The sequence below is a fragment of the Megascapheus bottae genome, chromosome 6 (assembly GCF_031878675.1).
Source record: "Megascapheus bottae isolate mThoBot1 chromosome 6, mThoBot2.hap1, whole genome shotgun sequence".
Taxonomy (NCBI): Eukaryota; Metazoa; Chordata; class Mammalia; order Rodentia; family Geomyidae; genus Megascapheus; species Megascapheus bottae.
In genome coordinates this window covers 45,920,788-45,932,432 of record NC_143514.1, presented here as the reverse complement: position 1 = coordinate 45,932,432, position 11,645 = coordinate 45,920,788, and the positions used below count along the sequence as shown (strand labels likewise).

At 36.1% G+C, this 11,645-nt stretch overlaps 1 protein-coding gene across 1 annotated transcript in view; it reads right to left on the bottom strand.

Moving 5' to 3' along the window:
- Window positions 1-3,026: 3,026 nt before the first annotated feature.
- The window catches only part of Oma1 (OMA1 zinc metallopeptidase), a 59,300-nt gene continuing 50,681 nt past the window's right edge, over window positions 3,027-11,645 (bottom strand). Inside the window, exon 9 of the mRNA XM_090333739.1 lies at window positions 3,027-3,486. Coding sequence (XP_090189865.1) covers window positions 3,274-3,486 — 213 coding nt within the window. The 3' untranslated portion in view covers window positions 3,027-3,273. The remainder of the gene's footprint in view (window positions 3,487-11,645) is intronic.

Below are 11,645 nucleotides of genomic sequence, written 5' to 3'. Positions count from 1 at the left end.
CTGAAAACTGAGCTAAACTAAATCCTCTAAGCACAGGAAAAAAAAACAAAACCCACAGAGAAGAACAGAAAAAAAAATCTGCAACTAAAAGCAGAGTATACAAAGGTTGTTTCTACATAATTCTTAAAATACGTGTATAGAGCTTAAAATTCAATTGCTATTTAACTTTTTCTAAAACCCCAAGATGAAATGTAACATTTCTTTTATATTTGATTACTGGGTTAAAAAAATCTTTTTCATATGCACTATAAAGACATTATATCTGTTTTATCGCTGCTCTTCCTGACATGATGTCAGCTTGTATATGTTTTCTAACAAGTCTGAACAAAATGATTAGATGTGACAATGAGATGGAAGAAAACAAAAAGAAACTAGGGTCTCCAATGCACTGTTTTCTTGGGAAATCTGTAGGGAAATCAAACGGCATTTTACTATTTACCTTAGGTTACATGCTCCAAATGTTTTTACAGGATATGGAATACCTCTTACAAAAGTCTAATCTGCAGGAGTGTGAAGAACTGCAGTTGAGGGAATGGCTACAGTATTGCCTTATAACTATTGTCTTACAGATCAAGAAATAGCTTATAAGCAATATATCATAAGCCCTGAAACATATAAGTAGGCTCTGAACTCAAGTTGAAAGAGATGACACTGATCAAGATGTACTGTATTCATAAACTGCTTTGTTCAATGGCAACTCCTTTGTACAACTACTTAAAAATAAAAATAACTAGATAAATAAAAACAACTAAGAAAGTCCAAAGTAGCATAGCATCAGAACATATCCCACATGAGAATGCACAGGCAGCGAAGGCCTTGTTTCATCTGCTTCACCCTGGCTTTTCATGCTGTGGGAGAGAAGGGGCTGAGAGGATTCTAGACCTAGTAAATCATTCTGTAGACAACACAATGATCTCTGATTTTACATGTTTAGCCCTATCAAAGCCATCTATAAGGAAGTTGGCAAACAACTGAAAATGCAGTGTTTTTTCCTTGACTTTTGATAACTTGGTCAAATCAGTGATAGTCAGACAGAAAGAACTTGGATTTTCCTAGGTAAGAAACACTGAGTATATTATTCAATGCATCCAAGCTTGCTTATTAATGTAAAATGAAAATAAAACTTGTTTTATAAAGTTATGGCATAAATGAAATAATAGGGTAAATTTCATAGTAGAAACCCAATGAAAAGTAATTTTCCCCTTTTAATTATCTTAGAAAGTATTCATTTAATATATTACTTAAGAAAAATGTCCTTATGTAAATTCATACAACTGCTCTGGAAGAAGGTTTGGAGGCAACTCAAAAAATTAAACATACAACTTTGCTATGAGCCAGCCTTACCATCCTTGAGCACCTACCCAGATCATTACAAGTCAGGATATAGTAAAGGCCCTTGTGCCTCCTTGTTTACTGCTGGACTATTCACAATAGCCAAGTTATGGAAACAGCCAGATGCCCTACAACAGATGAGTGGATTAACAGAATGTGGTATATATACACAATGGAATTTTACCCATCCATCACAAAGAATAAGATTATATTAGGGAAATGGATGGACCTAAAACAAATCATGCTAACTCAGGTAAGCCAAGCTTAAAGAGACAAACAGCACATGTTTTCTCTCCGATATGGAAGATACATCTAAAATATAACTGGACATGATAACCTATACAGGGCTCTAGACATTTACACAGAGTCAGACTAAAGGAAAATATCCTTATAGGAAGAACAGTGTGTGACTCCTTTGAACATTTACAATACCATTTACTGAAACAAACTCCAGGAAGTGGAAACCTAGGGTTTTTGTTATTGTTGTTGTTGCTGGTGTTGGTGGTGGTAGTGGTAGTGGTATTTGTTTTTGTTTGGGTTTTTTTTTCTTCTGGGGGGATGAAGAGAGGGGTCACAGGAAGGGAAGGAGGAAGAGTAAACCAATGAAATCATGCTATTTAGTGTACACCATGGAAAATGACCTATGTAACTTGTGGAGAGGGATGAGAGGGAAACACTGGAAGAAAGTAACAGAAAATTTATTTATTACCTGACTTATGAAATAGTGGTCCCTCTGTATAGCACCTTAATAGTAACAATAAAATTATTTTTAAAAAGGAAAAGAAAAATGACCTTGAGAATGTAACCTAGGTATCATTAGATTTCATCAGTTGTATGAATGACAGTATACAAATATATTGTAGAAACTTACTTCCACACTTAGGTAATTCAGCAATTTCTGGGCATTACTGGATGCGTTGCTTTGTGCTTCTCATGTTCTTGCGCTGATACTCCTGATGCCTGCTGGTAAGGAAGAGGAATCAGGGGCAGCACCTTGCTTCTGCCTCTCCTGGTAGAGCCCTCAATGACAGCACAGTAGTTGTCTTCTGTGAGAATCCCAGATCCCAAGCTGTTATATTATCAAGGAGTCAAAAATGGAATCATTTCCTACTAAGACCACCAGAAACACCCACAGCATGAAGTACTTCTCTCTCCCCATTCTGGACCCACAGTTAGCAACAACCTGTACTTCTCTACAAGAAAAAAAAAATGGCCTTGGGCCTAGAGTTTGGCCTAGTAGTAGAGTGCTTGCCTAGCATGCACTAAGACTGGGTTTGAAACCTCAGTACCACATATGTAGAAAAAAGCTGGAAGTGATGCTGAGGCTCAAGTGGTAGAGCTCTAGCCTTGAGAAAGTCCAAGGACAGTGCTCAGGCCCTGAGCTCAAGCCCAGGACTGGCAAAAAAAAAAAAAAAAGGTCTGCCTGCCTGCCTCTGCCTGTAGCCATGTCCCTTGTCATCCACAGATGAATACTAGGAAATTCTCTGTCCCATGGTCCCCTTTTGTATGAATGCAAATGATTTTCTGCCATCAGATTGCCTTCAGCCCCACCAGCTTACCAGTTCATCATAACCACCCAGATTCTGATGTCCAGTGTCGGCTCAGCAGGAGCCTCTCCACAATAAGTGACTACATGCTCTGACTCCCTATCTACCAGTGTCTGCATTTGAATTAAAAGCAAGTATGAGACAGAGTAAAATGTATAATATATAAATTTATTCCATGACATTTCCCCATTGAAGATATTTCAAAATAGATTAAAATGCCATCAATATTTCATGAAAAATAAAAACCTAGTAGAATTTAGTAATACCTGTAAGATACATGATTTGACCCTGAATATCCTTATTTTTTTCATTCCAAGCATCATTTAAAAAAAAAGTAAAATAAAAATGATAATTGCTGTATTCTATACATATCTCAAGTCACATGAATTTTAATTCAGCTTCTAGTTCTTTTCCGCACCATGTATGTTAGTGGTATCTGTTCCTGCTTTTGAATGGGAATTGCATCTACTTTCTGTTTCTTAATGGCAGCATCTGCCTCTTCTTTCTCTGGTTCTTCAAGAATATGCTTCATGGTGAGCTTGAAGAGTAATCGAGGGTCAGGTCCAGAAAGGGGTGGGCAATTACAGATCTCTCTAATTTTCAGAGCCTACAAAGAAAGAATACAAAGCAATTCCCACCAGGCTCTATCCAAATGAATCAAATGTGGCAAAACATTCTGCATTTTTAGAAGATAAGTTAATCTTAAATCACAACTATAAATACATTAATGGTAGAGTTACTTTTCATAAATTGCTCAAGTAATATTTTAAAACAATAGCAATTCTATCTGCAGTAACCACCCCAAAAGGCTGTATTGAGCATACATTTTTGTATGCTCAATAAATACTCTTCTCCTGAACTCATGTGTTTGGTCTCCTGATATGCAGTGAATTTTCAGACCATCACATTGAGGAAAGGACTAGGCACACATCAATCAGAGTGGTGGCCTTGGGCCCTTTTATAAATTACTTTATATTCCTCTGCTACATAACATATAGCTTGTTCCAATAGTCTTATTCTGTTTTATTTGGCTTCTATAAATTACCCTGCTATGAAATTATTTCTTTTCTGAAAAAAAATCATATTTGTCAACCTCCATTTCAGCTGACTTGATAATCCCTAAAAGAGAAAGATCTTAGCAAAGAGTAATAATTGTGTAAAAAATAATGGCATAATTGGGACGGGAGTTTAGCCTAGTGGTAGAGTGCTTGCCTACCTCTCATGAAGACCCAGGTTCGATTCCTCGGTATCATATACATAGAAAAAAAGCCAGAAATGGTGCTGTGGCTCAAGTGGTACAGCTCTAGCCTTGAGAAAGCCGAAGGACAGTACCCAGGCTCTGAGTTCAAGGCCCAGGACTGGCAAAAAAAAATGGTATAATTGTGTAAAAATGACCCATCTGTTTTTACAGAAAAATTTTTTTGTTTTGTTTTGAAAGATTTGGCATTGAACATAAAGCCTCATGCTAATGCTTCAGCCATGTAGTGAACCCTTTTGTTTGTATCTTGGTTTGAGACAGGGTCTCTAACTTTGCCCAGTATAAGCTTGAACTTGTGATCCTCCTGCCTACTGCCTCTTGAGTAGTAAGCAATAACAGACATATACCATTATACCAAACCCCACCCCAAAAAAAGACATTGCCAACATTCAATATCATTAAAATATACAACCATACCTTAGTTTATTCAGCGTGATCAGGACAATATGATCTCATGATTTTTATCTAAATAGCTGTATAACTTCAAACCTCAGAATCCTTAGATACCATCAGATTAATTTTATGGATTAAAAAAAACTGAGCTCCCAGGGAAGCTGAATGACAGGCAAAGAATGAAAATTGGCTTGGAGAATAGCACACCTTTTTTTTTTATCAGAATTTGGAAGTTTTCAAGATGTTTTTCAAACAGGCACTCTACCACGTGAGCCACAACCCCCAGAAGTTGTGGGGGGAGGGAAAGTGGAGAAAAACATGGGAAGGGTTATCAATGTTCAAGAAGTAATGTGCCTACTACCTGACAAATATAACTGCAACCCCTCTCTACATCACCCCAACAATAAAATATAATTTAAAAAAATGTCTTTCAGTACATGTGTTACGTCCATATATTAAAGTATTACTCGTCTTTAGGAAGACGATGACATGATATATGGAGGAAATTTAAATGCATAGTGCTAAGACATATCTGAGAAAGCATAAAGACAACAAAGAATAGTGAATGCCTGGTGTGGAAGAAGAGTGGGCAGAGAAAAAAAAACTTTAGGCAATGAAACTGTTCTAAGGAAACAACTAAAGTAGATACATGTAGTTAGGCACTTATCAAACCCCACAGAGTAAAGATTCCCAACAGTGTATACTAATGTAAACTGCAGTTCAGGAGACAATTACAGGTCAGTGTAGACCCCAATGTAATAAATGCTTTGGTTTAGATGGAAGGGTCTATATGAAGTCTGGTGTTTATGGGAAACCTATTTACGACCTCAGTTTTTCTGTAAACCTCAAACTGTTTGGGAAAAGATAAGTTTATTATTAAAGAAAATGACTTGGAATTTTAAAAAGCTAGGGTTAGGTTCTATTTTCAGTTTTAATATCTTTTTCCAACATGCTTTTTATTGGTAATGAATAAAAAGGTCTACATGTGATACATTTTTAAGTGTTTTCATTTTGCTAAATTTATGCCATTTCAAAATGCTTCAGTAATATTTCCTTAATGGCTAAAACAACAACATATTCTCCATAAGGATTGTCTTTTTGTGCAAACTCCTTCCTCCTGCTATGAAGCTATAACCTGTTATAGATGACTACGTATTTTCTTCACATAACGTTTTGATTTAGCAAAATTTTATCTGATATCTTGAAACAATATTTTTCTTTATTCTTTCACTCTCCATTCCAGTTTTACGTTATTATATTCCATGGTTCCAATGTCTTTTTCTTTTCATAAATTCAAATATATCATATTAGACATACCTTCATTCTTCATCTCTTCAAAAATGAACAGGATTTTCCCAGAGTATAGCTAGAATATGCCTTTCCATTTCCTTTTCTTTTTTTCTCTGCTTAACTCTATGCATTGCATGTAAAAGGCACTTAATAAATGCAGTCTGAATGTTAAGCAAACATTTATAGAACACTAGGCTATGAATAAGTCATTATGATAAATGCCATAGGGAAACTGCCTGAAGAATTTACAGTCTATGAGAAAGCAGGAAGGGACTCTCAAAGCAAGAATATATGGTCTAGAGAATCCCAAGGAAGATTTGATGCTCACATGCAATTCAGCAGACTAAAAGCTAAGAAGATTCTGTTCATCTTGTGCCTTGTACTGTGCCAGATATTCTAGGTAAGCTGTCTAGACCAATGTTATGATGTGAATCATTTTTAAAATATTGAATGTATAATACTTATTATTAAAGTGTCTTATAAGGAAGGTGAGGAAAGAAAGCAAGATAACAGAACTTTACCCACACAAACACAAAACCCAAGAAAAATTGCTACTAATTCTAATATGACTTCCACTCTAACCAAGGGTTGGATTTTCTTTCTCACAGTTAGCTAGGTCAGAATGAAAAGTAAGTCTCCTAAGCCTACTATTTTTATACTACAACATCCTATGAACATCTTTTCCCCACAGCTAACTATAATTTCCTATGAGCTAATGTTCTCTAAGGGAGTGGAAGTGCTATCTAATTCTACTGCCAACTCTTCTATTTTTAGCCACAATTATTGCTTATTTTTCCTATTATTACACATTACGAAGTCACTTAAATATTCACTGGGCATCTCAGAAACTCACGGGCATTAAGGATAGAGGCCATGACTGTATATTCTGGGATAGAAAGCAGACAATAAACAGTAAACAAGATCATTTTAGTTAAGCACATGAAGAGACTGAATAATGCGCCATGTCAGAAAATGAAGTCTGGTTGCAAGGAAGAAAAGCTATTTTATATGAAAAGATCAAAGAAAGCCTCTCCAAGGAGATGACATTTGTGTGGAGAACTGAAGAAAGGATTCGTTGGGCAAAGCAATCAGAGAGTACAGTGGCTGTGAAAAGGAGGAAAACAAGTTGAGGAGAGGAAGACAGATGTTAAAGTTGGAAAAATAGACCATGGTCAAATTATGTGATATAAAGACTGAATGAAATGAAAAAGCATGGAAGGCAAGAAAATTACAGTAATTACTCTGGTAGCTGAGTACTGGTGGTTGACACCTATCATCCTAGATACTCAGGAGAAGCATGGTTCAAAGCCAGCCTGGACAGGAAAGTCCATAAGACTCTTATCTCCAACTATCCAGCAGAAAACTAGAAGTACCTATGTGATCCAAAGTGCTTGAATGCAAGCTTTGAGCAAAAGAGCTCAAGGACAGGGTTCAGGCCCTGGGTTCATGCCTCATAGACAACCAAAAATAAAATAAAATAAAGGGGAAAAAAAGAAGATCACTCTGGTTATGTGGCTGAAAATAGGGCTTGAGGAGAACAATGGATGAGACTAAACTAGGAGATGGCTGCAGGAACCACAAGAGAGATGCTGGTGAGCTGTACTAGGAAATGGCTGTCACGGAGGAAGTCAGAGGTGCTCTCCTAGATAGGATGAAGGGAGTAAGGAAGGAGAGGGCTGAAGGGATAGGTGGAGAGTTTCCTCATATGACGTAATTGCTTTTCTTTCATGATGTCGTCTATGAATCGAAGGTAAATTACTTACTCATTATAAATCATTATTGTAATGTAGCATGGTATTTGTTCACTGACTAAATAAACTCAATCCATAAATTCTTTCAAAGGCATGTCTACCAAACTGTCAAAATAATATTCACCAAAGGACATAAAATGAATCACTTGATGGCATTTCTTTTTTATATTTTGAGGCTACAATTGATTTGTCCTAGATAATTACTTTTTGGACTTGTAAAAAAAAAAATCTCCAAGTCAATCCACATGAGAGCTAGGTATTGTTCTTTACAAATTTGTTAGGCCTTCTAGTTTTTAACTTTTTTAAAAAAAAACTTGATTTATTTACACTGTGTCTCTCTTTCCAAAGTTAGTCTAAGCAGGTTCATTCTGGTTTACTGTAATTTCAACTTCAAGCTGCATCTACTCTGGAAATTTGCACACACACACACACCTCACAAGTATACACATGCACACACGCATAAGCAGTAATTTATCTTTTTTAATTTAACATGAGTTAACATCATTAACTAAAATAATATTTTCCAATATACTACTTTACTTCTTCCTTGATCCCATTTGTATTTTATTCTTTGTCTAACTGGTCCAATGCATGCTATTTTAACTAAGTTTCCCAAAGAATCAAGTCATCATTTTGCTTATTTCTGCTTATCTTCATTGAGTGTATTTTCCTGGTTTGAAGTTGTTTTTTTTAGTTCTCTATTGTAGTTCTCTTTTTCTCTTATTAGTTAATATAAATGCCTAAAAGTGATACACTTTTCTTTGAACAGAGGCTTGGCACCAACCCATGAAAATATTAACTAAATCATTATCAAATTTATTGGAATAAATGTGCATTGTTTAAAATTTCTAACATATTTAAATTTTTATGTGGACAACATCTCATAACTTTCATTTTCTTAATGTTAATGTATTGTATAAACTAGTTGACCACAGTCTTTTTATACACACACACACACACACACACACACACACACACACACACGTGTACGTTTTCTCTGTTACAATACCGCAATTATTTATTTATTTTTTTGTTGGTCATGGGGGCTTGAACTCTGGGACTGGGCGCTGTCCCTGAGCTCTTCAGCTTAAGGCTATCACCCTATCCCTTGAGCATCAGTGCTACTTCCAGTTTTCTAGTGGCTAATTGGAGATAAGAGTCTCACAGACTTCAGTGCCTGGGCTGACACAATCCTCATATCTCAGGCTCCTGAGTAGCTAAGATTATAGACTTGAGCCACTGCGCCTAGCTTCTAAGACCATGATTTTAACAAAGAAATGCAGGTGCACTTTGAAAATATACTTTTATGTAGCATTTATTTTTGTCAGTTAAATCTTATTTTTCATACTATTTGAATGAATTTGTTTTATTAAATTCATAACTTCTCCCAATGGCATACTATAATAAAAATGCTATAATTACAGATAAACAAATGATAGAGTTAGTCTAGTCTAGTCCTTGGCTGTCAGAGTTCTGCTGATACGTTGTTATGTTTCTCTGGGTGTCACACATCCAGGATCTCCTATCTTAATAGAAAGAAAAGTTGGTTTGGCTAGATCATGAACCAAACAAAGTGTGCTACTTTCATTGTTTCCTGTTTCTTTCATCTTAAACTTTGAAATTTCTTCAAAAAACAATGATATGCAGCATCATTCTTTGCAATCAAGATTTAAAACTTGCTAAATTTAAATATGTGCACTCTGCAGTCCCAGGTTTGCTCAAGCATTTATCATACTCTGAGATCCTGAAACACATCCTGAGAAATGTTATCTACCCTGGAAATGTGATAGATATCATGGTTAAAAAAATGATGACATGAGAAGAGGAATCAATGTATTTGTCTTCCTTACTACTATGTGCAGCTTAGATTCTTTCCATTCTTTCCTTTTCCAGACATTTCCTGGTTCAAGTGTTTTAATTCAGTTGTGCTATGTTTCTGTCTTCCACATCAATGAGTCTTTGCTCTGGGGTATCTAGAATTGTTACAGCTTCCACTAAAAGTTTTACAACTTCTCTGCTGTATTCACAACTTTAGGAATTTTCAAAAATAAATGTATCTTATGTTTGTGGTCATTCCTTGTGCCTCTCACTTTCCAGATGATTAAGCTGGGCCTTTGTTGACAGCTCCAGAGGCACTGTGTTTGTACTTCCTGTCATGATTGCCAATGAAGCCTCTTTACCAACAGACCAACCTTTTCTTCAAATGTATATGAGAGTTGAGATTTGGGTTTGCTCTTTATAATTTCCTCTTCTCAAGACTTACCAGGAGACAAGGAGCATTTTACAGGCTTTCTCTTTCATTGTTATTATTCGATTTGGTTTACATGGAGCCCTTATATTGTTTTTTTGAGTGACATTCAAATATTCAATAAATCTTTTAAGTAAAATTACCTCCAACAGTCCTGTTTCAACTTTCTTTCTTGTATACTTACTATCATACTGATTTCTTTATCTACCTCTTAGATCTACTCTAGAAGAAGAGAAAAAGGGATTCAAGGTCCATTATTTAATTACAATTGATTTGGATGGCCTAAGATGATTCTTCCTTATTTTACATATATTCTGCCTCAAGTCACACACTTGGATACATCTGAGATAGAGGATGAAGATAATCCTTAATCAAAAGGGAAAAAAATTCAAATTCTTGGAGAAACGGGTAATTTCTGGGTACAAATTATACCCTACAATCACTTGCTGAATGTATGAGTGAAAACCACCTTTCCAACAGAGGGAAAGGTAGGACTGGCCCCATCTAAACCCATTGGTAGGCTTTGACATCACTGTATGTGGAGCAGACAGACAGTAAGAGGACTTCTAGTACAAAGCAATGTGATGCAGAGTTTTTAATACCTATAAAATATAACTACCAAAATTTGAATACTGTTTGCAGGTATAAAGAAAAAGCAGATGGTAATACAAAGAAGCAAATACATAAATCTAGACTCTACAATGTGGGAATGGATTTACTCAGTAAGTAAAGGACATGTTTATAGCTAAAAGGGATGTATTGTATTCATGTCAAGAAGGCATAGAAACATAAGGACAAAATGCAGTGTGTGGATCATAAAGGTCCTAATTTGAACAACTGTAAAGGTATATTTTCTAACAGAGAAACCTACGTAGGCATTACTGTGAATTTACTTAGGCCAGAGTTCGAAAACAGCCCAGCTTCAGTTGATGAGCACTAGTCCCAAGGTGCAATGATATTCAGGTGAAGACACAACTACGATCGCACACAGTGGTATTTCATTAGGGTGCCTGAATGAGTGTGGCCCTGTGCACAAGACCAGCTAGAATCCCACAGTTCTGCTTAGAACAAAAATGACTTTGTCCCAGTTAGAATTTATCTCACTTAACCTTAAGCTCATACCAGTTAGGTGCCTACCTGGCACCAGTAGCCAATTTTAAGGCTCTACAATATACTCTAATGGTCTTGTCTATAGTTCGCTGGTAATCTATGAAGGGAAAAACCAACCAGGGTGACTCAGGAACAGTCACCGCAGTTTTTACCGAAGTTGGCTATAATCACGTTAAGCTCAATCAGTATATTAGGATAATGTTATGATCATGGTATAAAATGAAACTACTTTCTGAAATGCTTATCACAGTTGATGATAAAGGAGCTCAAGAAATGTCACCTGAAAATAGCATTTTGGTAGGATGATTACTTTGAACAGAGATCCTTGGAAAACAGTGGGACAAAGGCAAAACTTTGTCCAATTTCCCTCTATCTGAACAGGCAGATAGAACTAATTTGTCCTCATGAATCTCTTCTAGGTAATCTTATCAGGAGACTAGACCAGGATCAAATAATCACCTAATCTTCACCTTTTATTTCCTAAGAGATGTCTTATTTACATAACAAAATAACTATATTCACAAACATTTCCTCCCTACCATAACTGTGTCCTCATCCTTTCCTACGACTTGTTCCTTTCCATAGCTCAGGATAAACCCTAATCATGTAATTCTTTTGTTGAGTCTCATCTATGAGACTTGGGTGTGTGTGCAGTGTGTGCACATGTGCGTGAGTGCATGTGTGTGTATGTGTGTGTGTATTTTATCTGATTTTTT